At 40.1% G+C, this 27,833-nt stretch overlaps 1 protein-coding gene across 7 annotated transcripts in view; it reads left to right on the top strand.

Annotated features, from left to right (window-relative positions):
* Klf12 (Kruppel like factor 12) overlaps window positions 1-27,833 on the top strand; it is a 384,722-nt gene that overhangs the window by 145,018 nt on the left and 211,871 nt on the right. For 6 of the 7 annotated variants that reach the window (XM_028756552.1, XM_028756559.1, XM_028756557.1 and 3 more), the window contains one exon: window positions 19,003-19,092. In XM_028756552.1, the coding sequence (XP_028612385.1) occupies window positions 19,003-19,092 (90 nt within the window). Of the gene's footprint in view, window positions 1-4,784; window positions 4,853-19,002; window positions 19,093-27,833 lie in introns of those variants that run through there. The other variant, XM_028756556.1, reaches the window with a different exon arrangement.

The raw sequence follows: 27,833 nt of genomic DNA on the forward strand, positions 1-27,833 counted from the left end.
CACACACACACACACACACACACACACACACACACACACACACACACTCCAGAAACAAAACAGAAAACCCAGAACAGAATCTACACCTTAGCTCATGGTCTCTAAAGTCCCGATTGCACACATCCCTCCATCCCTGCCCAGACCCTCCAGGTTGAAATGCTGACATGCATTATTTTTACTTTTTGGCCATAACCTGCAGCCCTAGCGGAATCCTCTTGGCATTTCTCTGGCTCTCTTCACTGACTTGAGCTCGGTTGTTGAGTTTGGGTAAGCAAGGAAGGTATTGTAACTTAGCCACCCTTGGACCAACTGGTCTGCTCTCACACAAGTTCTTCATCGTCTCTCTCTTTGGCTAAGGCTCGGAACTTTATTCCCAATCAAAAGTTCATTTAATTATGTTCTTGCACAATATTATTATATGTGTTCATAGGGGGACAAGAAAAACAAATTTTAGAAACATTTTCATAGCAAAGGAATTTGACATCTTCATTTGTCTTTAAACATATTTCAGCAATAATTTTGGTCACCATGTCACTGTGCATTGTAAAGCCTACAAGTAAACATAAGTAAGATTTTAATAGGTGCCACCATTTTTTTTTTGTCGTATGATGCATCATTTAAGTGGCTGAAATTAAATATAACTTTTCTCTTTTTCTCCATTCATGTACATGTATGCTTATGTGAGAGTTGGTACATGTATGTTGGTACATATATACATGCAGGTACATGTGTATTTATGTGCATGTGGGTTTACAGGCTTAAGGTCGATTTCCTCAATTGCTTTCAAGTTTATTTACTGTGCTGGGATCTCTAGTTAAACCTGGCATTAAGATTTGGCTAGACCAGCTAGGCAGACTGCTACTGGCATCCCTTGTGTTTATTTCTCCAGTATTAGGACTGAAGGTGCTCCACCATGCCAACTTGATTTTTATGTGAATTCCGGGGATCTGAACGTATGTCTTCATACATGTACAGTAAGCACATAGTCCAGAGCTCTTTTCAGCGCCTGTAAGTTTCTTTTATATGAAAAGGTCATTAGATAATGTCAGAGTCAGTGCATTGCTCAATATTAACTAATACTCAGTGGTATTTGTGGTTAATGCTCAAGCAAGTTGCTGGGCTCACATATTCAAGGTCATTGGCTCTCGGGGCTGTGTGCGAGATGAGCGGGTTACTTTCCCTTGTGTAGGGTAAGGGAATGCCGAGGATCAGGGCAGTCTAAGGAACTGACTACTTTATGTGTCGCTGAGTGAAAATTGTATTTTGGTTTAGTCTTTTTGCACATGAGCTGCAGGAGGCCACGGAGGTCAAGACTGTATTCAAGCTGTGCTCAAAGGAGAGGTTGCTATCCTTTCTTAGAATCTCTCAGGCCAACGGATTCTGAGACCTCTGTGGACTGTGCATTTCAGAGCCTCACCATGGAAAGCGTGCCTCTCAATCCCATTTCTAATCCTCCTTCTTTCAGATTGTTTCTTTGAAAAAAATTACCTTTTCTTCACTTGTATCTTTTTGTTGAAGTGACAAATGTTCATTATAGACTTGTTTCCGACATATGAGGCAAGGAAAACAACGGCTACTATCATGACTGCACACAGGATGGTAGATAACTACTTATCCTCTGTCTGGACTTATATTTTTATATTTAAGAATCTATAGTATGTAACAGATTTTTATATACTGTATGTGGTATTTTGGAAAATAATGTGTGTTTGTCTAAACTAGGCATTGTTATATGCTAGTGCACACATTTCTATGTCATTTGATGTGAGCATTTGTGACACTTTGAACTCTATGGGCTCACAGTAATTTATTTAATCTTTGTTCTGCCTGAGAATATCTAACCTTCTTCCAATATTTACTAATTATGAACAATGGGGATATAAATATGATTCTGTGCATCCTTATTATCTAGGATCAGTTCCAAGAGATGAATTCTCTAGGACAAAAGGCATATATTTCTTTCATGGTTTTTGATAGATAATGCCAAATTGTCAACAGTCAACAGCTCCACTCAGTAGGGCAGAAGAGTGGCCTGCTCTAATTACTCTGTGGCCGCAGCATGGTTCAGAGAGGTAGCTCACTGGTGTGAGATTATCATTTTCTAGCTTAAAAACTTACTGGAACATGGGGTTGTTAACCTCACATGATGCCTCATTCACCCCAGGCCTTTCATGAGAGCTGAAAAATTTAAAGATGTTTACCTTTGAAAGAATAGAAATAGTGCAACAAGAAATAGAAGATCTGGAGCAACATTCAATCAAATGCATCCGCTGTCACGGGAGTAGTCAGCCTTCTCCACACTGTTCTTTCAAAGATTGTCTGCAGTCTGAAGGACCCTATGGGCCATGGACATGAGGTACAAAGTCTCTGGATAGGGGACAGTTTCCAGTACTTGTTTGACCTAGGCTTGTAAGGAAGATACCAGAGGATAGGATTCCAGAATATTTTAGAGAGATGAGATTAATTGGATTTCTCCGGAACAATGAAGAAATATGCCACCAAAAAGAAGGAATACCTTTAAAATAAAATATCTTAATTGAAACATGATTTCTCCCAGAGGTCATTGACCTTAAGTAAGTATTTGACAGGCTTAGTTATCTTAGGAAAATGTACTTTTACTGGTGGTAGTATTTATCTATTAAAATATACAATACTTAAAATGTGGTATCTTGATTCACAGCACTGTGTGTGTATGTGTGTATATGTGTGTGTTTACAGTTTGAGAGTTTAGTGTATCACAACAGGGATGTTCTGGTGGCAAGACCTTGAAGTAGGTGGTCATATCATATCTAGATCCAGGAAGCAGAGAGAGATGAGCAACTGTGCTAGCGACCTTTGTGGACCTAATCCTAAGAAATGTGTGGCCTGTGAGGCGCACGTGTAATCGTCTCGCCAGCAAGAACGCACCACACACACACACCAGAATCCTTCCGTAAAAACACGTTTATTCCCAAATACAAAATGGTGGAAGAAGACGCCAGGCCCAGGAAAAGCACTGCTTAATATACCCTTGGAGCGGTGCATTCACCTCTGATTGGCTGCTTACTCGTAGCGTGCCAAACGTCGTGGGATGGGCTTTAACTTTGGCAGGCCTTTTCCATGGCACATGCGCAATTCACCTATTCACCAGGAAAAATCCCGGATGTCAGGCAAACACAGCTTTAGCCAGCGCATGCGCGGCTTCCTACAGTGGCCCACATCCTGAACTTCTTTGTTCAGGGGCTTCTTTGTTCTGTTAGCCTAATCAAGATATCCTCTCATAGGCATGGCCAGCAGACTCACTAGTCAACATAACCACACACAGATGTTCATGGAGGCTTGTTTCCTATGTGATGGCAATTTTAGATCCAAACACTATTACACTTACAGTAGACAATATTACACTTACAGTCTGTCTTGGTGTTTGGCTTGTTTTTTTTTTTGAAAAAAATTTTTTTTATTGGATATTTTATTTACATTTCATATGTTGTCCACTTACCCCATCCCCCACCCACCCGGGAACCCCCATCCCCTTACCCCTCCTCCTTCTTCTCTGTGGATGTAACCCCTACTTACCCCCCCACTCCCACTTCCCCACCCTCAAAATTCCCACCCCCTGGGGCGTCCAGGCTTCATGAGGTCAAGGTTCTCTTCTTCCACCTATGCCCAACAGGGCCCTCCACTCTAAAGTATTCAGCTGAAGCCCTGGATCCCCCCCCTAAGTGCTCCCAGGCTGGTGGTTTAGACCCTGGGAGCTGTGGTTGGTTGGTATTGTTGTTTGGCTTCTGTTTAATACTAGTTTTTAGGTTCATGTCAACATTATCATATCAGAACATCCTTAGTTTGCCTTGTACAACTTATTCTGATTCCACATCACGATATCTAAAAGGTTTAGGAGTTCTCACTGATACTAGGATTACTTGGATTGTTTCTGAAGTTATGTGGTGCCTTTTGTATATTCACTGCCCTCTGCCTTGGCTCAATGTCTTCAAGGAGTTTCAGGGTGCACGGAGTTGATTATTAATAATTAAGTTTGGGGACATAACCTTTAAAAATATTTTGTCTATTTCTTTGTTTTGTGTGTTTATATCTGTGTGTGAGTGCACATACACTGTGACACATGTGAAGATCTCAGAGGGCACATTTGAAAAGTCAGTTCCCTCTTCTGTTTTTCGTGTGTGTGTGTGTGTATGTGTATGTGTGTGTGTGTGTGTTTTCCTGTGTTCCTGAGATTGTTCTCAGGTTTTCAGACTTAGTGTCAGGTGCCTTTAGTTATGAATCATCCGGTTGTCCCTGGGTCAGATTGCGTATGTCACTGGTTGCAGTTTGTGGAGATGTGGGAAAGAACCAGGCACCTAAGACTCATTTTCGCCTTCTGAAAGATTACACATTATCACTTTGTCACGTCTACCGTTCTGATAGGAGATCCCGAATTGTATGCAAGTAAATATTAGCTGTTCATCACAGTACCTTTTAAAGGACCTATCAGAGATTTTTCTGCTTGCTGAGTTCATTGTCAAGCCAGGCACACAGGTTGACCTTCCAGCCCTGTCTGCATGGCTGTCTTCCATAATCTCAAGTTGATGCTTTTATTACCTTTGTCATGAAGGAGTGGGTTTGTTTCCCCTAATTATTTTGTTTGCTCATGTTCATGAACCCTTGAGAGGATGTGAACTTCTGAGTTGTCCAGTGTTCCTTATTTTAGAACAAATTGCTTGGAGAAATATAAATAGGATGTCTCAATAAAGTGACTGAGGGTAGACATTTGTTAATACTTCTGCTTATTGAAAACTTATTTTCTGTTTATTAAGGGCTATCCCAGTGAATACTTGGGATGAAAAAAAAAGTTATTAATTGACACTCTCAGTGAACTGTAAGTACTAACTACCCATTGTTTCTTTCTCCTTTCTTTTCCTTTATTTTCTTTTCTATTCCTTTCTTTTCATTTTTCTTTCCTTTCTTTTCCTTTCCCTCTTTCCTGTCCTGTCTTTTCCTTTTTAAAAAATGTTTTTAACTTTTTGTCCATTTGGAGGAAAATGGAGCTAAGTATGATGATAGACCATGTGTGAGGCTGACAGATTTAAGTTCAATAACTGATAACCAGAGCTAGAATGACAAGGAGCACACCAACCCTTCATATTGGTTTTTAGTAGAGGGTTTAAACTTAGTGTGGAGTAATAAAATTTCATTTGTTTTTCTGGTATAGACAAATATAAAACATAAAACATTTATATGATGTAAAATTTTCTGAGAGAGGTTAACTCGGACCTCTGTGACAGTACCTACTACTTTGGATTAATTTTACAGACTTGTCAGTAGTATTTAGTTTTAGGAAATTGTACTCTCACATTTTATTTCTGTTTGAGTGCAGTATGAATTGTAATATTGAGATTTTTACCTAGTTTTTCAATTGTACTTTTGCGGATCACTATATAGAATATATTCTTTTAAATTCTCTTAAATGGAATTTCAAGATGATTTTAGATTAATAAGTCTTGTTTTCAGATTCTGAGATACACAGCAAAACAGCAGACAGTTGAAATACTCCATACACCTATTTGGCCCTCCTGGCTGTAATCCTTCTCAGTGATGTATGTGCACATGGGTGGCATTTGTTAGAACTGATGACCCTGGACTGGCATATCAGTATGCCGAGTGTGTAGTTTGTGTCAGATGTCCTTCTTCATGTACATTCCTAGGGATTTATGAGTTTTGACACATAACTACCCACAAGTCCTGTGTCCTGCCTGCCATCCACTCCTTACTTTTTAACTCCTGGTGACAGCAATGGTCTTACCATTACCGTGGTTTTGCTTCTTGTGACAAGCTATACAGTCAATAGCCTTCACTGTGTAGTCTTTTCAGAGCACTCCCTTTCACTCCACAACAGTGGTGGGCAGTTTCTTTGTGTCCTTTGAGGACTTGATATATTAAAAGCATTGTTATTTATGTATGTGTGTATGTATGTATGTATGTATGTATGAATGAATGTATGTATGTATGTATGTGTTTTATGGTGGGATGTGACATTTGTGTATTGTATGTTTGTACAATGTATGTATATGTTTGCATGCTTGCATGCACATACCACCATCTGAAGACAACTTATTGCAGATGATTCTCTCCTTCCACTATGTGTTCTTTGGGGATGGAGCTCAAATTATTAGGCTTGGAGACAAATGCTATTACCCACTGGGCCAAGTCACCACCCCACTTGTAATGTAGAATGCTATTCTTTTGGCTAGAAGTGTCACTGTTTGTTTACAGATGGAAGGCAGTCTTGGTTGCCTTCCAGTTATGATTTTGGCAGTTATGGGCAATGTACTGGAAATGCTGTACAGGCAACTACTAAGAGTGTGACAGTATAATCTGGTGAACTTACTCTTTAGTTTTTTTTTTTTTGTTTTTTGTTTTTTTAATGAAGCAGCAAACCTGCCCGCCAAAGCGCATTCATTCCCACCTCTAACAGATGACCATGCCTTAGCTGCTTGCTTGCATGACGTGGTGTTTGTCAGCATGATGACTTTAGATTTTGACCAGTGTCATCATTGCATCTTACATTTTCACTTCTTTAACAAAGTAAGGTGGTAAGCATTTCCCCCAGACCCACCTGCCATATGCGTCATCTTGAATAAGGTGTCCTGATATTTTGTCCTTAAATATTAGTAACAAGCATTCCTTTCACTAATCCTGAATGCTTACTTTATAAAATGCCAGTTTTAGTATACATATTGGGGAACCCCTTATGCCGTAGCCTCTGTGGATCCTTTAGCTGTGTAATGTCTTCAAATTGATCAATGGCCTTTCCTGCCTGGGTAGGAGAAGCAGAGGACCATGGTTCCCAAAGATGTCTCTGCTTTGTGTCCCCCATCTTTCTATGTCAGGGGCAGGCCTTGCCTTATGCCCTTGCTGTTCTGGTGAATCTAAGGCAAGAGTTGACTTTCCAGTTGAATTCCTCTTCGTTTTGTTAGGAACTGTGGTGACCGCTGAGCTTCATACATGCTGGTCAGGAAATGGGAAGTCTCAGAATATATTTTTAGTTCTTCCAAAAGTGACCTTTCGTGAGAACCCAGTTTTCTCCTTCAGTGATTCTTCATGAATTTTCTTACTTAGAGTCTTTGATATTAGTTCATAATCTGAGAATGTGGCTTAGTGTTCAGAGACCCAGGGTAAACAAAGTGCTACATAAAAGCAAAGCCTCTAAATCATTATCAGAAAATGTCATTTAAAAGCAATCTGACAGGTGTCAATCACATACAAAGATACAATATATCAATATATATTTCCCCAGAGAAAAATGGCAAAGATTGACTTTTCCATAATAACAAAATGTTTTAAATGCCACCCTTGGCTACTTTGCAGTAGGGGGACATGTATTAAGTCCTTGTTTTCTTTTCTGTTAGGATGGTGAATATTTATTATAAGTTTCTACAGCATCTTCTAGAACAGGGGATGCTTATGCCACGCCTAGAATAGACATCACTATACCTCTCTCTGCATCAGCATGATAACTGAGAGCATCTATTGAGAACCTGTTTGAAGCAGTCTAGCAGATTCATTGTATCAGTTGTAAGTCTAGCATAAACACAGACTGTAAGCTCTCTGGAGCGTTCCCTGTAGTGCTTTTAGGCTTGTCTTCCTTAAATTTTTTATTAACATGGGTCTCTGTCAGGGAGAATTTGTGGTATTGCTTATTCGCTTGACTAAAAAATGGAAGTGACTTTTCTACAGCTTCTAGGTGTCAGCCAGGATGGGAAAATGGATTTCTGTCTTCATCATTTGTTTTTTACTTTCAGAAAAAAAAAAGCAGCCACTCAACTCTTTTTATACCTCAAATTTTATACTATCACACATTTCTTTTAATTACATAGAAACTAATTTTTATAAACAACAACAAAAATAAAGTGAGAAAGTATGTTGAGTGCACATTCTGTCTGCTCCACTTTGGAGCATCTCAGTTAGCAGGTCCTCTCTGTTTCTTCCCTCCTCTTCTAACATGGAAGTGTCGCTCCAGAGATTATAGGACCATGATAAAATCTTGTACAAAATGAAGACTTTCCACTACATTTGTGTGTGTGTGTGTGTGTGTCACTGGATGCTTTTCTGCAATAAAACCCATCTTCTGCCATTTTAATTAGTTAAGGTATACATATAGCAGAATAGTTATCTGACGGAAAGTCCTTGACTATATGGCTGGAGAAAGAAATGGTAGCGGGATCTGCTTGTCACATACAGATCAAGGCTTGATCACAGCAGTGGAGATGGAATCATTGTCATGCGCCAATATGGCTGATTCCATGTGGGTTAGCAAGAGAAAGAAGGAAAGCCTGTTGTCTGGAGATACTTGATGCTGTCACTGTAGAGGAAAATTTGTGGAGCAGAGCAAAATTTAAATTGTTTAATTTTTATTTTGTAATTGAAAAATCTGAATTGGATGTGGAGTTCAGAGCCAGTGAATGCCATGTGAGATCACTAATGGAATCACACCCATGGGATGTCAAGTTAAAGACAGAAGGAGACATTATAGCTGAAGACACCAAGTTCAGTGCTGGAGTGTCATTGGTAGCTGAGATGGACTTTCTGTTTTCCATTGGATAACCCTTAGTTTGGGGTGATTGGCTGCTGTACTGAGGACGTTGGTATCCCTGGTCCTATAGGATCAGTGACATCCTTCCAGACTTTTATGACACTCTGAACTTTTCATTTCCCTCTCCCCTCTCCACCTCCAAATTCTCAAAACCATTGCATGTTTCTAGAATAAAGGTCATGATGAGGATTACTTGGGCCCCACTGGAGTTGTTGGATACAGCAGCTTTGCCCCAAAGGCACAGGATAAAAATGTATCTGTGCAATCAAAGTTTTTAACATATAATATGAGTCATGTTTATGTTTCCTAGTAGACAGAAAAGTTAAATAATGCTGTACTTATTGATAATATATCCAGAATAATTCATCATTTAACTAATTTAAAACTAAAGGCATTTCTTTCTTATATGAAATGTTCACATTCCAGTGTGCATTTTGCATATTGAACATGTTTGTTTTGGCAGGTTCTATTTCCAATGATCAGTAGTTATGTTCTGTTTACAAGTCATCTTTAGCCGTATCATTTTCAAACTTGTGATTCCTAGAGTCCATACAGAACGTGGGCAAGGGATTCATGGGCTTTTGCTGGCAGACAGTGTTTCTAGCTAAAACATTAAAGTATAAAAAAGTTTTCTGGCCCTGGTTGTGAAGAAACACCAAGTGTAAAACTGTTCCAGAGCAAATCTGAGGTGGGGGCCAGAATGAAATCTACTTTGGCTGGATCTGTGTTGAGAGTGTAATCTCCTTATTGAATTGGGTAATTTAATTTAAAAGTTTGATTTTTTAATATTTTGAATTCAAATTTAAATATTCAAATACAGTGCATAATTGCATACATGTACTGAATTCTATGTATTTGGGCAAAAGCTATTCTACCAAACAATTCCAGTGGATTCCATCTTATCCTCATTAATTTAATTTAAATTAAATTACCAAGTAGTTAAATTATTTTAAATGGAATTATTGCCTTTGGAGTAGTTTTATTTGTTTTGCTTTGATCTGAGGCTGACTTAGGATTTCTCATTTGCCAGGTCTAAGACTAGCACCTCCTAGTTGCCTTACTAATCCTGAATCCTTACAGGATCCTTCCATTTCCCGTGGCTTGGACTAGTGTGCACACTGACAGCCCCATTCTGGAATCTTTGAACTTGCTTCATGGGAAAACTTGGATATACATAAAGGGTAGAGGAAAAGGTTCTAAATTAATAGCAGATGTATTTTAAAATTGGCTACAAATATTCTTTATATGGAGTATTATTGTCTTTTAACAGTGAGGTACCATTCATACTTTTTATTCACGGATATAAGTTAGTATAAAATTAAGATTTGGGATTGAAGAAGTGGTTCAACAGTTAAGAGTACTTCCCATTCTTCCAGAGTATTGAGTTCAGTTCCCAGCCCCATGACTACAGAAGCCCAACAGCCTATAACTCTAGTTCCATGGGGTCTTATGACCTCTTATAGACTCTGGGAACCCGAAACGTGTAAAGTGAGGAGGAGTGGGAGAGAGAGAGGGAGAGCGAGAGAGACATACATATATGCACACAAACATGCATACCTACATCATTGGAAAAGAAAATGTTTAAAAGAATTTGCACAATAGAATATATATATATATATATATATATATATATATATATGACAAAATTCTTTATAAAAGCATTCAAAAGGTAATATTATTGAGGTTGATATTGTTGATAAAGTGAAAATAGATATCCAATCTTATCACCAATAAATGTTTTTTTTGTCTACATCCTTGCTAACATTTTGTTGTTACTAAGCTATTTTTGCTTTACACAAATACAGAGAATTTTGTAGCTGCAAGATTTTGATTATGCTCTCCCTACCCAAGAGCAATGAATTTATCACCTTGGATCTATAGGGCAATGGGTTCTGAACCTGTAGGTTGCCACTCCTTTGGGGGATTGCATATCAGATATCCTGTATATCAGATATGTACAATATAATTCACAACAGTAGCAAAATTACAGTTATGAAGTAGCAATGAAACAATTTTATGGTTGAGGGTCACCACAACATTGAGAACTGTATTAAAGACCTGCAGCATTAGCAAGGTTGTCTGAATGGGAGAATTGGTTGATTTTATTCTATTGTTCATATTTTTCTTCCATTCGATTAATAATCATATACTGAGAACTTACTATGGCTTTGATTTTTTTTAAAAGCCTAGTGTGGAAATATGTTATAACCCCAAACACAAACCCATGTTGTCCTATGAGTTAGATTCTGAATGTAGTGTGAGATCAGTTAAAGCCCCGGTCAGGTGCAGAAGTTGTGGTGACATAGAATAGTCACAGAGCCAGAGACAGAGCATTCTTAACATGGAACCTGCTCAGGGTGATGGAGAATGGGCTAGACAAGTTATGAAAGACACCGGCTGCAGGGCAGGGTAAGGACTCTGCAAAATGAGATTGCTGCCCTCTCCCTTTGACTTCGCTGTATGCACATGGAATCTTCGTGTTTGCCTTGAAGCTCCCAGCTTAGCACTACATGCAGCACACACTTGTGCATGAGGAGAATGTTGTTGACTTTCCAGAACATGACTTTGTAGCCACATCAAGAGGATGTCTGTTTGTCTGTCTATCTGTCTGTCCGTCCGTCTGGTCATCTGTCTGTCTGTGTTTGTGTGTGTCCATCTGGCTATCTGTCTGTGTGAGAGTGTGTCCGTGTCTGTGTCCGTGTCCGTGTCCGTGTCCCTGTCCCTGTCCCTGTCCGTGTGTGTGTGTGTGCGCGCGCGCGCGCGCGCGCGCCTCTGTATCTGTTTTTCTCTCTCTGGTAGCAGTGATAAAATAGATGTTCCTTCCATGTTAGACTGCCTATCATTTTCAGGGTATTGGGTGAGGTCATATAACCTCCTTGAATACTTAAAATAAATTTATCTTCTAAAATAGATATAGTCAAATGAGTTGTTTGGAGATTAAGGGACTAGAGCAGTCTTACAAAACAACCTCTGTTTTGCATATTGGTATATCTTAAATAAATATTTAGTGGCTGACACTCATAATGTTTTGAATGAGTCAACAGGAATACAGAAATGAGGTAGTGAACATACAGCAGATGGAGCAGTCCCTAGTACACAATAAATGCTACTGCTTTTAATTAGAAAGTATTATCCTCATATTTGGTTGTGTTGAAAGTGTCCTCTCTAATCATCCATGAGTGGGCTGGCTCCACTGCAGTGGTCCCTTTGCTTACACTTGTGATTCCTAGTTGTGGTTCTTGGGATGGTATCCATTGTACCCAAGAAAGAGGTTTGGAGCATGTGCCCCATTACAAGGGTAGCTTTGTGATTCTTACCTGGTTCATATATCTGGACTCTGCTGGGAGTATTCCTTGAGCGTTAGCCATTCCAACTCGGCATCTTGAATGAATCTTGCTTTGACCTATTTTCTAGAACCCAGAAATCACACATTACAAAACCATCTCACAACATATCTCAGGATGCCCTGCAGTTGGTGTGTTTCATAACTTGTCTAGTCCATTCTCCATCACCCTGCACAGGTTCCATGTTAAGAATGATTATTTTCTGTCATCTTTACCCAATTTCAAGGCCACTTTTTAGTGCTTCCTACCACCTTGACACTTGGGCTCACACACTGGACATCTGATTGGAATATTGAAACCCATACAGGAGCATTGCTTTCCTCCTCTAGACTCTGGCTGCTGGTGGCTTGACACCTCTCTTGCCCTATGTTTTCCTAGTCTCTCTTGATTTCCACCCTCCAGTTCTGGATTCATCCTTTTATCTGTTATAGATGTTCTATGACTTATTAATAAAGTAGAAGGGAAACGAGCTGATTAGAGCAGGGTGGATGCCCTCACTGCAGTCTTAAAGACAAGATCTTCTCAACCTGACCCTCTGCTTGTGTTCCTTAGCATGTGGGTGACAGAAATAGCTTCCTCGTAAGATTTGTATTAAGGCTGAAGTGGGCAGTAGAACTTGGAGGCTCAGATGCCATTTTAACCAACTTCTGCATATGAACTAAAGAAAGGAAGGCATGCACTTGTTGTGTGTATAGCTATATGTGTCCTAGTGATGGGTCTGCATCCTGAGATATGTGTTGTGAGATGGCTTTGTAATGTGTGAGCATTATAATATGTATTCTTGGTCAACGATGGTTAAAGTCTCACTAACTGCTGTAACCTTTGGGACCAACATTGTGCTGCATATGTGTCTGCAAGATGCTATACAGTCTGTGACATTATTGAGGCTCTTTGACAAGTAAATTTAGGATTTCAGTTCAAGTTGGATTGGCTGCCCTTTTAAAAAGCATCCATTTGCAACTCAAATAAGAGCTTCTGTTTTTCACAGCTGGTTTAGCAACTGTTACTTATAGAAAACACTTCTAAATATTTGTGTAAACTGCATGTTGTGGAGATAGCTCTTCACAAAAGCAGGCTGCTGACTGATCTCGCTGTAACTGTATAGAAAACATGTCAGTGAGTTAGTCCTTAGGAAGATGACCATTCCACATGCTTTGGCATGAGATTCGTGTGGAAGGATTTTGATTTTGAGTCTGAACTCAGGTGTTTTAGAGTAATGTTTTCATGGGTCATAGAAATCACCAGGGGGTTTTAAATGAAGTGTTCTCATAGAAAGCCCAGTCTGTGAGATATAGTTATGTAAATGAAATGTAATTATAAGCCAGGCATGTTGGTATACACTTGCACCTCAATAACTTGGGAGGTTAAACTTGAGGCTTGCATTCTGGGCCAGCTTTGGTACTCTCTGTCTCTGTCTGTGTCTCTGTCTCTCTCTCTCTCTGTCTCTATCTCTCTCACTCACTCTGTCTCTCTCTCTCTCTTTCTCTATCTGTGTGTGCTTATTAATATGATATCCTTCCCCCAGACTGCAAAGCAATGCAATATGGAAAGCTGAGGTAGAAGCTAAGTTAGAAGGGCAAAGTTTCAGTTTGAATTGTTTGTTTTGTGTCCATTCAGGTAGGTTGGGTATTAGTATGTGTTTTGTGTCCATTCAGGTAGGTTGGGTATTAGTATGTCCTATACAAACTGAGTTACCAGTGAAGATATGGGAGCATAGTCAGAACACACTCTTAATCTAAGCAATTATAAGTATAATAATATTCCAGTGAGCATATGCCCCACATATAAAATATGTAATATGATATTACTCTGCTGCGCAAGTGCATTTCATATTATGGAAATAGTGAACAAGCTACCAAGAATGTATTTTTTTAAAAAAGAAAAAACTGCAGATGAAATTATACAGAGTTCCTGGATGCTGAAACAAGGATGGGAGTGACTGGCTAAACGATGGAGGAGATATTTATAGACAGAGACATAACCTGAGTAAGATAAAAATATGTTCAATTTAACATGAAGAAATACGAAAGAGCTTTGAATTGAGATGCTGGTTTGACTTAATATTATTATTCACTAAAATATAGATGCAACCAGTTACCGAAAGATTTTCACTTGACTGAGCCAGCTGAGCCTTGGGAGGAACGCTGACTGAGAATTCCAAGCTCCTTTCATTGGAACTTCAATATGTTGCCCATAGTTTTTTCATTTGTGAGTAGGTTGCATGTATTGATAAGGAAGATAAAAAGTCGGGGGAGTGTCATCGGGTGATTGTGTAGAGTGTCATTGAGAAGGGCGAAGCTTGGGGTCATGTTGTGTTAATTATTTGAATAGGCCTCTGGTCAAGCTGACTATTAAGCTGCAGCGGCTCTGCCTAGCTCTGCCGCCATGTTTCTCTCTCGGCTGGAGGCCACAAGCACACAGCAGCTAGAAATGGCCAGCCAGAAACACCAACCCTGCCACCCACAAGATGCCAGAGTGGGAGATGGCTCTGCCAATCTTCCGTGCCATCTCCGCAAGGCTGGGCATTACCCAGACCATCCACGCAGGCCCAGTAGAAAGATGAGACTCTAATGCTTAAAGATTAATCAAGGCTTATATATTTGGTAAAGATCAGTAACAAGATACCCACACAATCAGAAGTGTAACCCAATACCCAACCTAGATATACCAACTACCTTCGACTGCTACAGACACGTGAACATCTGCCTCCATCTCCTCCCTGCCCCCCTCCTATTCTCTCCTAGCTCCTCCTCTTCCTTTTCCTCCTCTCCTCCTTATTCCTTCTCTTCCTCTTCCTCTTCCTCTTCCTCTCCTAACTCCTCCCACATTAGCTCCTCCTACAGGGTTAGGCACTGGGTTTACAGCAAGATGCCACTGATTAATTGTGAGACCTCAAGAACTTTTAATCCTTTGCTTCTGAGATGTGCCAATCTTAGGTAGAGTCAACCTTAGATAGAGGTAGCCCCTATGTTGGTGTGGGCATTAAATGACCATCATAATGCCAGTTCTTATCAGGGTCCATAGAAAATATGCAAATGGTAGGCATGTCAGTTGTTAACAGAGGGTGAGAAAATTCCTTCTATGTGGTGTGCCCCATAGCAATTGAAATTGTTACCTAGGCATAAATACTGTTCTATCCCAGTAGGTGCGTGCATACTTTACCCAGAAGGAGAGGGAGGACCTAGTACATTCATTCGCTTGAGTTTCTGCACAGGTTTTGGAATTGATATCTACTTATTAGCTGAATCACCACATCTATGGTGGGGTTGAGAAAGCAAATATTGCTTTTGTTTTTTTAATGTTTGGTAGTGTGGTAGGAATGAAACAATGAGAAGTCATCTCCTCTGAGATGTTCTTGTATGTAGAAGCTCAAGTTCCCTGTAATTCAATTCTGTTGCTTTTCCTAATGGTTAACATACCTACCAGGTGGTACTCGGAGCACCCAGCATGCTTGCTTGGGAAACTTGTAAGAATCTGCAATAAAGTTATGGCAATAACTTAGTGCAGCGAATTCTGATCCGTTTCTCTGTCTCTGACATCACTTTCACCATGAGGTGGCTACAAGTGAGGTCTCTTCATCCATAACCGTACATATCATGAAGAAGATACATATATTTAACCAAATATGTCCTGTACTATCAGAGAGCAAAACAGATACCATTAGAAAGTTTCTGGTTAGGAAGTGCAATTAAGTATAGAAATTAAATAGTTCATTACTGACTCTCCAGGCCTTTGTTATTCCAGTTGACTCACAGTCAGGAGGAGGGAGAAGAAAAGGCCTGCACTGTAGGGTGGGAAAGCAGGTTATAGAATTTGACCCAGGAGTCACCCCATTCGATGGATGCCCAAGTCACTGTCACTTCAGTTTAGTTCTTCTTGCTGCTCATCAGTACTTAGTATGTTGAGGTGCTTGAACCAATCATCCCTATGCTCATATGATGTTTGACCAGGAAAACTGCCATCTGTTGGAGTACTACATTGACTGAATTGACTGAAAAAGCCTAGCAATGGAGGCTGTGTTACTCAGCTGTCAACATTGCTGTCTATGTTGTCTGTTAGGGTTGTGGCTGGACATGCTTCTGGAAAAGCATAGCAGAAGGCAGAAGGCTTACTTGGCAGGTAGATATATCCAAAGAAACATTCTCCTTAACTTCACATGGATTTGTATAATAACCAAGTAATAAATTTTGTGGCATAATTGATAAAATCCACTCATACATGCTGTGTATAAGTACATATTTATATATATATATAGTATAAATTATAAATCTGAGGAACATACACTATCAAAATATCCATCCAACATAAATATACATATAGCTCTAGAACAACAAGATTGATGGTGATAGTCATTTTATTGACCACTTGGGGATCAGTGGAACCATTGATTCCATAGCCAATGTGTTTTAATTGAGATTGTCACAAGATACGTTTGACCGCAACTTCAAATTGTCAGAACCCGTTATATATTTAAAATCTACAGTCACCTGACATCCTATGTGTCTGATCTTGTTTACTGAATTGTATCTACCAGTGTTTTAGAAGTGTCATGCTGTCTGGATGCTGTATCACCTCCCCTAGTGCCTTCCTGCAGGTTGAACATGTTGGGACTCTCAGTGCTCCTAAGTCTGTTAAGTGGGGTTAGAATCCTGGATGTAGAGATTAATATGCTTCATTTGTGAATTCGGCTATGCTCTCTGCACTAATTATCAATTGCTGCATTGACTGAAAGAGCCTAGCAATGGAGGCTGTGTTCCCCAGCTGTCAACATTGCTGTCTATGTTGTCTGTTAGGGTTGTGGCTGGACATGCTTCTGGAAAAGCATAGCAGTAGGCTTATTCCCAAGGAAAATTGGACTTCATTAAAACACACACACACACACACACATATACATGTATGTACGTGTACATGTACATGTGGACCCTGGCTAAATGGACCCAGTTAGGATTTCATGACTTATCAGTTTTTAACTTCAAAGCCCTGGCTAGCTTGCAATTTTTAAACTCCTGAGTTTATCACAGCAAGTGGGGATAGTGGTTAGAGTACACCAGCTATAGACTAGTCCTGAACACTAAAAGGGACATTAGCCCCTATAACAATTCATTAAGCCTTCCTTTCCAGCAGCCCCCCCACACCCACCCACCCACCCACCCCGTTTGCTCTACAGCTTGGCTCAGCCTTCCCTTATAAGGTATCTTTTCCCAGTCTCAGATGGGTAAGGCTGCTCAAGGGTAGGAACCTCATCCTTCACTGACTACCAAGTAAACAGCCTTGGGGGCCTTTGTGATGGGTGATTCCCAGAGCTGCTGAGGGAAGTCAGTTAAGTGGTGGAGGGCTGCTGAGATAGAAGTCCCCCAGAGTAGCTGGTAATGCTTCAAACTGGAGACAACAAGGTACAAGTCCTAGTCTGAGAATGCCCCTTCATATACAAATGATACCCTCCCATCACACCCCTGCCTTGAAGAAAGGATTCTAAGTTAGCAAGACATTGACTGCGCACACTGGCAATATCTAGCAGTATTGTAGCTGCTATTGCCTGGGTCTGTTAGGATGTGAAATATTGTCAAAGCATGGACAATATTGTGTACTTGTGGAAAAAACTGACAGGATGTCTTAATACTCTAGGAGACGTGATCTTTTCGTATGCTCCTTTCAACTAAGGAGAATTAGTGCAGTTTGCCATTTTCTTCTGGTTGGTTTTCTTAGAGAAATTATTTGCCATGAGAGGCCCTCAAAGTTGTACTTCTTAGAGTATTCTCATGTAGAGTCAAGGACTGAGATTACAGAGCTCTTCACTGTACTGCACCCTGTTGGTAGACTTTGGTACTAAAATCTTAGACTGTGATATGTTGGAATGGCATTCTTATTAAACTTTTCCATGAAAACCAGCTGCCTGAAAAGTGAAAGCATCAAACTCTGGAAATTATACTAACCTTTACCACCCTGTAGGCAAATATTTAGGAACTACTATATATACAAGCACACAGACAGATTTGGCATGCTAACCAATTAAAAAATTCAATTTAGTAAATTGATAAAATTAACCCATACAAGTTATACACAGATGTGGGAATACATATTTATATAACACACATATATATGTATAGCTACTTAATAAGATCTCTTTAGTGTCACGTCACCTCTGTAAGGCCACTGAGCACAATGACTTCTCTGAAACCTGATGTTCAGTCAACTTCTGAGTTGAGTAAGCTTGTCAAGTTGAAGTTGGTGTATTTGAAAAGTATTTTACAATAAATCTAATTTGTGCCCCTTCTGAGTGACTTTCTGGTTGCCTGTGTAGATGTCTGATTCAGAGCATACCTAAAGCAGAGAGAACTGGAGAAACATAAACTGAATTTCATCTTCTCCCCAGCACGAAAACTCTGTTGAGTCACAGGTTCAATGTGCCTTACCTTTAGAGGTGATAAACTGAGCCAAATATATGTAAGAATAACATATGTTAACATATGTCAAACATATGTAAGAATAGCACTCTTCATTATTGATGACGTTTTCCTGTTAAATTTCAAATTAACTCATGTTGGTTGTTTTAAAATAGTTGCTTGGGGGTTGAAATGTAGACATTTTCATTTGCTCCGAATTGGCATAGTATAAAATTTCAACAAATCTAGGATTGTATTACTTTGTCTTGAGATTATTCAGGCTTTGACAGTATAGGATTGTTTTTTTTAATCTGACTTTTCATTTATGATTCTGTACACAAGACAGCTTGCAGAGCTAAGAACAAGACAAAGGGCCTTGCCATGTATTTCCTCCCACTATTGAGAAGGTGTTATAAATTTCCCAGCCCCATATAAATTAATGTAATGCTTCCACGCTGCAGTTTATTATAGCCTGACCTCCAACCCAGGGGTCAGAGAGTCACATTGATTTAGTCAACTTCCTAGTCATTATTTCAAATGAAAGTTCACATAGGAGGATAATTGGTCATGCTGATATTCTCATTTAATTAGGCTCCCTTCTAGAAGAATTAGGTCAGCAGTACTTGAGGGTTGGCAGTGAAGGAAGATTCCCAGTGATGGCCTCTTCTAGCGCTTCAGAACTGAATCTCACTCTTTCTTCTATTCTCAGAATCTCAACACCCTTGAGAACAGAATGCTAATGCTTGATGGGATGCCGGCAGTCAGAGTCAAAACAGAGCTTTTGGAATCTGAACAAGGGGTAAGCAGAAACCTCTCCAGATGCCCCCCTCCTTCTCACGACTGGTCCATTCACTTCCAGAGCCTCCTTGTCTCATTTGTCCCCTGCCTAAGGAATCAACTGAACTTGTGGTTGATTCTCACCCACTTACAACCTTAAACATCACCCACTTACATCCTTTTTGGAGTGGATAGTGTTCAAAATTTAGGACTTCATGATGACCTTATAATACCCTTATGGCTGAAGGGAAATTGCTGCATGAAAAGCTTCGGAATCCAGAGTAAAGAGAAAGTATTTAACGTAAGATGGGAGCGTAACTCTTAGGCTCGAAGTTCTAAGTAAAGAAAAGACAGAGAACAGGCATGGAATTGTTACTGATGGTATACTTGTTTCTTGGTTGTGTTTGTACCTAGTGCCCCTGCACATTTTCAAAACTGTACCAGTTCTAGAAGGTTGATAAAATTGGAACACTTAATGTGAAAAGTACCCAAAAGCAAAGGAAAATACTATTTAGAATTGCATAGCTAAACTCATGAATTAATTTATAGATACAGAAAATGGAGTATCTAGGAACACAGATTTTATATGCAACCACATTGGCAATTTATTATTAATAACATTTAAAGCTTCTCTAGTGAAAACCTTAAAGCCGGTGTAACTGTTTATGGTAGTATCTGACCATGGTATTTAAAGGAGAAATCACTATATCCTTGAGTACACACTGGCCACATACCTTATGACATTGCTATCTCTTAGGCAGCACACAAAGCTGACAGAGGACGTAAATAAATTCATCATTTCTATCTTACTAATGTATGTCTTACAAAAAGAAACCAAAACTAAACATTAATAATTTTGTAAAGAAACTTTTGTAAAGAATTTTAAATGTTAATAACACCTCACAAATAAATAAATAAACAAATAAATCAGTGTGGTTATGTCCATCTGGGAGCTCCCTTAGGCCTAATATCTTAGTGTGTCATAATCTTTGTAATGGCTCCTGAGTTTATGAACCTGTAGAGACCTTTGGTTCTTTTAATAAGTCCCACATGCCACTGCATGAAGCAGTCCTGTGCAGCATGTGGTCATCCTGTCTTCTCGCTGCAAGCCTGTGCTCAAATCTGGTCTCTACAGTGGCTGAGGAGCTCACTTCATCTGTGTGTGTGGCACTGGTTTGTCTAACAATGAAATGAAATGTGTAGAGAGTGTTCATCACTAACAACCCTGGAGCTCTGTGCTGGAATAAGGACCACCGCTCAGTGTTCAGAGGGTAGAGAGTAACATGAAAGGAAAGGACACACAGGACCAGTGTTACCACTTTACAGATAAGCTTTATGGAAAAGTCATGTCTTCCTCTGTAGCTTCCAGTTGTGCTCATCAGGTTAACCTTCCCCATCCTCCAAACCATACAGTTGGCTCTAACTTTGAATCCTTAACTGAACAACAGGAAGGACTTGTATATTTCTTCAATGTTCTATAGTCTCAATTCATTTCTCTGCATCATAATATGGGTAAGAAGGCTTTTTCTTACTGATAGGGAGGAAAGGGAAAAGGCATTCTGTATTTCCGAGCTCTCTTTTTATCTCATTGTACTTTCTTCTCCATGAACAACAATAAATCTATTGAAACTGTACGTGTTAGTGAAAGGCAAAAACTACAGAACCTCATAGGCTGTGGTGTGGGCCAGGGGTCAAAGCCAGAGATCACTGTCCCCAGCCCTATACGCTGTAACAATATGTAGCAAATTCTTTCTACTTTTTAGTCATTTTTTCAGTTTCAAAGTAATGTTTGTGTGAAAGACGTTGGATTTTCATGGAATAAAGACCAATATTCACAGAGTATTATAGTGAATAGCAATTGTACATTACATGATTTGTAGAAAGTTCTATTTGTTCTTAAATATGGACAGGAAAAATTGTGGGCTCCTAATTATTAATTAACCCCCATTCATTGAAATCAACTTTGTTTTTTCTGAGTGGCATAGATGTTGGTACTCTAACAGTAATTAGCTTGTACATGATGGAAGGAAATAAAAACTTTCTTTTTAATTTCAGCTTTGTACTTCTTAGGTCTACTAGTGGTATAATCCTGCTTTCTTCTTCTGTAGGAAAGCTTTAAGAGAAACTGCCTGTAGTGATTATTGACATGATTATGACTTCAGCTCTTTAGAGAATATAATAATTTGCATTCTCTAAAATCCTCCTTAAAAATAGATAAAATCTAAAACTTTAATGATTTTGATTTTAGACCACTTTACTAGACTTTTCACGAGAAATCATGGAACAAGTAGTGCATATACTGTATACTGTAGATTTTTCTAGCACTTTCTCCATGGAAAAAGTTGCAGTTTAATTTGTCATAAAATGTAAATGTTAGAGATATTTAGGTGAATGCTCATGGGGAATGAAGTTATGGGGTCTTGAAAATGGTGACCTGTGTTAGTTACAGGAACAAACACTGATGTGGTAGCAGTTGATAAAGAAGCCTGGCCCCTCATCCAGTCTGTAACAGCTGTGTCTCATGACACTGCCTTTAAGATACACACATCAACCTGAAGTCTTTTTGAGAAAGAAAGAGAATTTTTGTTTTGTTTTGTTTTGTTTTTCTATGCAACATATTGAAGAATTTACATACAACTTCTGTTTCATATAGCATGGCAGACTGTCTTTTGTCCTGCGTGTGGTAAATAGTCCTTCATGTTTCCTCTTGTGGTCCACTGCTCTATGCCTGTCCCAATTTCTCCCAGAAAGTCAGGACTTGCTCAATACATTTCAAGGTCTTGAAGGAAGATGTGGAGGAGGACTGGGATGAGGGAGACTGGGCATGATTGACAGAACGGGTAGCTGGCTGAATAATCACCCGAGCTCAAGTCTGGATCACCTTGATGTCTTCATGTTTGACTTGCAGTTTCTCTGGTGGTCAACAGCTCTCACCATTAGACAAGCTTTCCCTTATCCCCTGACCTCAGATCACAGAATATCAAATAAATAACAAATTTGGCCATGGCTAAATATTTCCTGGGAAGTTCTGTCTGCCATTCACTTAAGGAAACTTGTATGTGTCGTTTTTTATTACATTTCTTGGGTCGGAATGCAAACTCTTAAAGAGCAGAGGATATTTCTTCGATTTCTCCTTTGTACTCTTACTGGTTCCCAGGACACGCCACATGCTCAGTTTATATGTGATTTATCCAAGGCTTATCCACGCTACCCATCCTAGCACATATGTAAGTGCAATCAGCATGTTGTCAGCTCGATTTGTCTACCTCATCTGGTAACCGTGAACATAAACATGAAATTATACATATTGAACAGTCACATTCTCGTTGATGACAGAGGTCCTTGTCCTGTAGCCATGCAAACTGAATAGGAATAGCCACATTTAGGCACTAGCTCCCTCTGCACAGAGTTCCAAGGCTCATACTTTTAGTGATGTTCAAGAGCAGTACACTGTCCTGTTACTTCATTTTCCTTCACGCTCATCCTGAGCTAGGACATGCTGGTGAGCAGCCCGCAGTAAGGGAATGTGCTCTTATGATACACTTCAGGGGCACAGCAAGGAAGGAGGGAATGACTTTGTCCATGACCTCTGGTGCATATACCCCGCTGTTATAAGAGCTTCCCAAATGCTGCCAGCCTTTGGATGTTCTAACGTGTTATTAAGCAAAGGGGGACAGCAGAAAGAGAGTTCTAGAACTATCATACTACAGAGGAGGCTGAATATAGAAAAAGGGGCTACCTCAAAGACATAAAATATTACTTTATTCCTAGCCCTGCAGTTTATTGGCTTGAGTGACATTAAACAGTTTCTTCTCATCTCTGGACTTCTGTGTCCTCATCTGTGCAGTGGGGGTGTTGCAGAGGATTCCTCTATATCGTATGATCTAGAAGGTCAGGAGGTGAGGGAGAGCAGTTCCAATGGTAGATATAACTGTCACACTCCAAATGAAGTTACTTGCGTGTGGAAGCAAAAAGGAGTCCTGTGAGAGTTCAGCTGCCTATTGCACCAGGTACCAGTTCTGTCAATCGTGCTAAGTACCCCTCAGCTCAGTTTTCCTTAGCTAGGAGGTAGTGTAACCATTTAGCTGCACAGTAGCTTGCCTGCCTATGGTACGGAATTGATAAACACACTCCGTGATGAAGAAAACAAAAAGCCTTACTGGCTCCCATACAGTTGCTACAGTTTTCCTGAGTTTTGGTTTTATTTTGAGGAGAGATTTTAACATCCTAGTTTATTCTGTGATTTAACAAATATATTTAAGGTAAATCTCAATTTACAGGCCTCCTTCCTACCCTTGACCCTAAAGTATTGCTCATTCTCAGCAAGGGCTCTTCCAGGTATCTAGATCTCTTTTAATTCTATGTTTGTTGAGACAAGGTCACACTAAGTTGTCCAAAATCGCCTGGAACTGACTGTATAGTACAGCTCAGGTAGGTCTTGACTTTTCAGCCTTCAGCATAGCTAGGATTACAGGCCTGCACCAGTCGATTTACCCAGAGTACAAGTTCTGATGAGCATGAGTATTCTGGACACAGAGGCATGAGGGGTTGGGAGGACAACAGAGCCTGCTGATTTCCTTTGAGAGCGCTTGCAGGAACTTCTCCAGAATATTCTGCAGGACACTCATAGCCCAGGGCTGAAGGTATTTCTTTATTACAGAGACCCGATGGGCTCTGTGAAGCAGCTGTAATGGAGGAGACCTCTTGTTTTATGGTGCTCAATATTCCTCATCACCTCAGCTCAGGAACTCATGACTAGGCAGGGCTCGAGAAACAGTGATTCATTCAGACACTGTTTATTGTAGGCTCGCGCCTGTTTGCCACGCTTTACAAGGGAGAGGATTTGGACACTGGTGCCGGTTTGACAGAGACTTCAATTCTTACACTTTGTAAAGAAATAGAGACAGATGCAAGGACTGGAGCTGAACCTGGAGATATGCTGTGGAATGCTTACTTAAGACAGACAACTGCGTTACAATTCAGCAAAGTAAGGAAGCAAAAAATCCAAGAAGGCTCACTTTTCCCCTTGGTTAATGTCTTTGTTTAATTTTACATGAAATCTTTACGTCTGTGTGTGGAGGCTTAGTTAGATGCAGTTACTTTAATGATTTTGTCAGAAGTAAGGAGGAGGTGTTTATTAAAAACGCCACTGATGTTGCCCTTTAACAGGGCCTCATTATTTCCCTCCCACTGTGGAGCAAGGGCTGGCATTGCTAGGAAATTGGTAGAATTATCTTAGAGATGTGAATTTGCTTATCATTTCATAGTCTTTGATGACCCACAGTGGAGATCTTTTGATCTGTAGTGAAATCTCGACATGTTACGAACATGGCCTCAAAGCAGTGCCTACAGACACTGTGATCTTGCTAATGTGTGAAGTCCTTACTTTTTTTTTTTTTTTAGGGAAGAGACATCGTCTACTAAAGATGCAGAGTTGGTCTGAATTTAATAATGTCAGAATGGCCAATAAATGTATTAATAGAAAGAATTGAAAATCAATGAGCTGTGATAGTAATTACAGACAGTACCCAAGGGAAATATAACTGGAACACAAATCGTCTCCCTCAGGGTCCACTCTGGGCACGAGAGGAAGTTGGTAATTCTGTCCTTCTTCCTTCCCTTTAGCTGGAGTCTTTCTCCTTCAGCTATATTCTTTGGTGGCCCATCGTCCTGAGTCCCCATCCTCCCATTATGCTACAGTGGTTCAAGGTTCCCACAGATGACCAGTTGTCACTGCAGACTCATTAAATGAGGAGAATGGAACATGCGATCCTTTCTGAGAGACATTTGCATTTTTATAGGGTCAGTGTGTTAGATAAAAAGGGATATTTCTTACAAGAAATCAGATGCTTTGAGGAATTCCATGATTCGGAGTAGAAGCAAATTAACCTTCTGGGTTAGTTTTGAGCTTGTGCCAGACTGTGATCCAGTTTTCTCATCCTTGCCACAGAAGTACACATATTTATACCATAAAGCATGTATTTCTCTCTGTCTAGATTAGTTTTTTGAGCTGCCATTTGCATGCTGATATGATTCATGAAATGCCTCACAAAAATATTCTACTTAACCCATGGAAGAATTTCACTTCTGATCAGGAAGGGTTAATTGTGGGACTCGACTGCCCAACACAAACAGCTGGAAAACCAAACAAAACAGACATCCCGTATTTCACTTCTTGTATAGGAGGGAATGACCCTCAGGACAAGAACAAAACCAGAGGTCACCTCCCTGTGACCTGGAGGCACCATTACAGCTGCAAAGCATGGTGAAATTACCCAGCAAAGCCAGCAGTGCCTTCATGGTAAGCAGAAAATGGAACTTGGAGAGGTTGTGACAGCTGGCAACAATGTAAGAGAAGATGACATTGTTACAGAGTGTGCTGGAAACCTTCACCGAGGGAATCAAAGCCTTTGGCTGTGTGATTAGCTTTCTGCCAAAGAAGCAAAGTGCAAATCTACCATCCAGAGGGACAGAAGCCAAGTGATGCTTGAAGTATACATGTCTATACAAACCAAAATTCAAACATGGGTCCTGGGAGAGCCCGAGAGACTCCCAGCTTGATGCTGGGTTGTGGACTAGCTAGTCCTAGAACCTTCAGACTTGTGTCTGCCGTGATCAGTCTGGAATCAGCCACTGAAAGTATCAAACTGGTCTGTATGGAGCTCAGCTCTGTTCCAGAACCAAAACCACCCCAGAGGAAGTCAGTAAACTGGATCATTAAATAAATTGAAAACAACAATGTCTGCCGTCTGGCCAAAACTGATACTCATAGAGAAGCAGGAAACCCAGATATACACTCCAAATGCAAACATGAATGAAGACATATCCAAAAATGACAGCAGTGACCGTAACAGCCCAGGACCTTAAAATATTTGTATCATCTCACAAATGTGCTCAAGGTATTGAAGGAAAATATGAATATTTTAAGTTATAAAAATAATTTAAATTTCTGGAAGTGAAAAAAAATATGAATTTTTTTAAACATAGCAAACTGCAGAAGAGAGAGAATATTGACTATAAACATGTAGCCAAAGAAATGATCTGAAATGAAGCCCAGAGAGGGCTGAAGCTTGAAAACAGAGTTCAGCCTCAGTCAAGGACTTATATGAAACCATCTAACAAAGGTTCTGCTGGTCTTTCAGGAAGTTGGCAGAAACGAACAAAAGCCCCAAAACACTGTTCAAATACAGTGAAAATAACAACCCCCCCCCCCAATCTTGAAAAGTTAAGAGAACTTCAAGCAGTAGAAATCACGGCAAATACACTCAATTGTTCCAAACAAGGAAGCGAGAGTCTTACAAGCAGGCAGAGGATGAGCAGGGAGGTGCAGGCCTGTAATCCCAGCAGGGGGAAGCGGGGACAGGAGGGGGACGGACGTCAGAGCCCTGGGATCTCATGCCCTCTTTTGGACCCATGGCCGCTGCAGCACTCATGTCTGCAAACCTGCATCCAGACATACACGAAGACATGTAGTTTCAAAGAAAGGAAATTTGGATCTAGAGGAGGAAATGTACACCTGCAATGATAAATTTAGATAAATTAAAAAGAAAAATTGCCAAATCTTTTGAGCCCAGGGAGATTGTTTAGTAGTTAAGAGCAAATGCTGTTCGTCCAGAAGTCCAGAGTTCCAAGCACCCTTTATGTGAGCTTATAACCACCCGTAACTCCAGTTCCAGGGGATGCGGAGCCCTCATCTGGACGCTGTGGGCACTGCATCCCTCTAGCCTACAATATATGTACAGTTAAAATTTTTTAAAAAGTTTCACATTTGACCTCTTAAAATGTGTCCAAGTGATGAGGTGCTCTGGTATCTGTAAGACTGGCTGAGTGACAAGCGAGAGCGTGGGGATCGAATACCGTGTAACGGCTGGAGGTTTCTCCCACTGTACAAGGTGTACAGTGTTTGAAGTCCACGTGTGATGAACAGAAGTGTATCTTGTAATTCTGACAACTATGCACACACAAAGTTTAACAATCAGATAGCAGATAGTATGACAGTTAATCATCACCGTCATTGTCACAGGATTGGAAATTACTTAGAGTCCCACAGTGGAACCTCTGAGGGAGTTTCCAGAAAGGTAAAAGTGAAGGGGAAAAGACCCCCTTCATGTGAACACCCTCTGGTGGAGTCCCAGGCAGAATATAAAGGAGAATTCTCTCTCCTTGACTTTATGCTGTTTCTTGGCCACTGAGATTTGAGGAGTACAAGCCACATGCCCTTGTCACTAACTCATCGGTGCCATCTCTGCCGTATCATTGCTGCCTTGACAGAATCTCCCCTCTCAAACTCTGTGAGCCAAAAGAATCCTTCCTTCTCACAAGCTGCTTTTGCTTAGGAAGTTGCTCATGGTGAAGAGAAAAGTAACACAGTAAGACAGTGATGAGGGTACACTTGAAACACTGAAAAACGATACAGTGTCTTCAAAAGGAAGAAAGGAAAACAGCAACAACAAAAATCCACAAGGACTAGAATGCAAACGTAGGATAGAGTGAAATGGCAGACAGAACCAACATACAGTGGTGATTGTATCAGATCCAAAATGGTGACATTTCTACATAATGATCAGAGCAAGTTGGCTCGTCAAAGTGAGATCTGGCAAAGTCCTATCCCTAAGAAATATTCAGATATAAATGCCCAGATAATTAAAAAGGAAAAGGCAGTCAAGATAAGTGACATTTTGGGGGTTTCTAGAAGGTGTGAGAAATGAAGAACAGGTGTTTGGTGGGTAGATGATCATTTTTTCAAGATGAATAGAATTTCAG

The sequence above is a fragment of the Grammomys surdaster genome, unplaced genomic scaffold, assembly GCF_004785775.1.
Source record: "Grammomys surdaster isolate TR1022 unplaced genomic scaffold, NIH_TR_1.0 126124, whole genome shotgun sequence".
NCBI lineage: Eukaryota > Metazoa > Chordata > Mammalia > Rodentia > Muridae > Grammomys > Grammomys surdaster.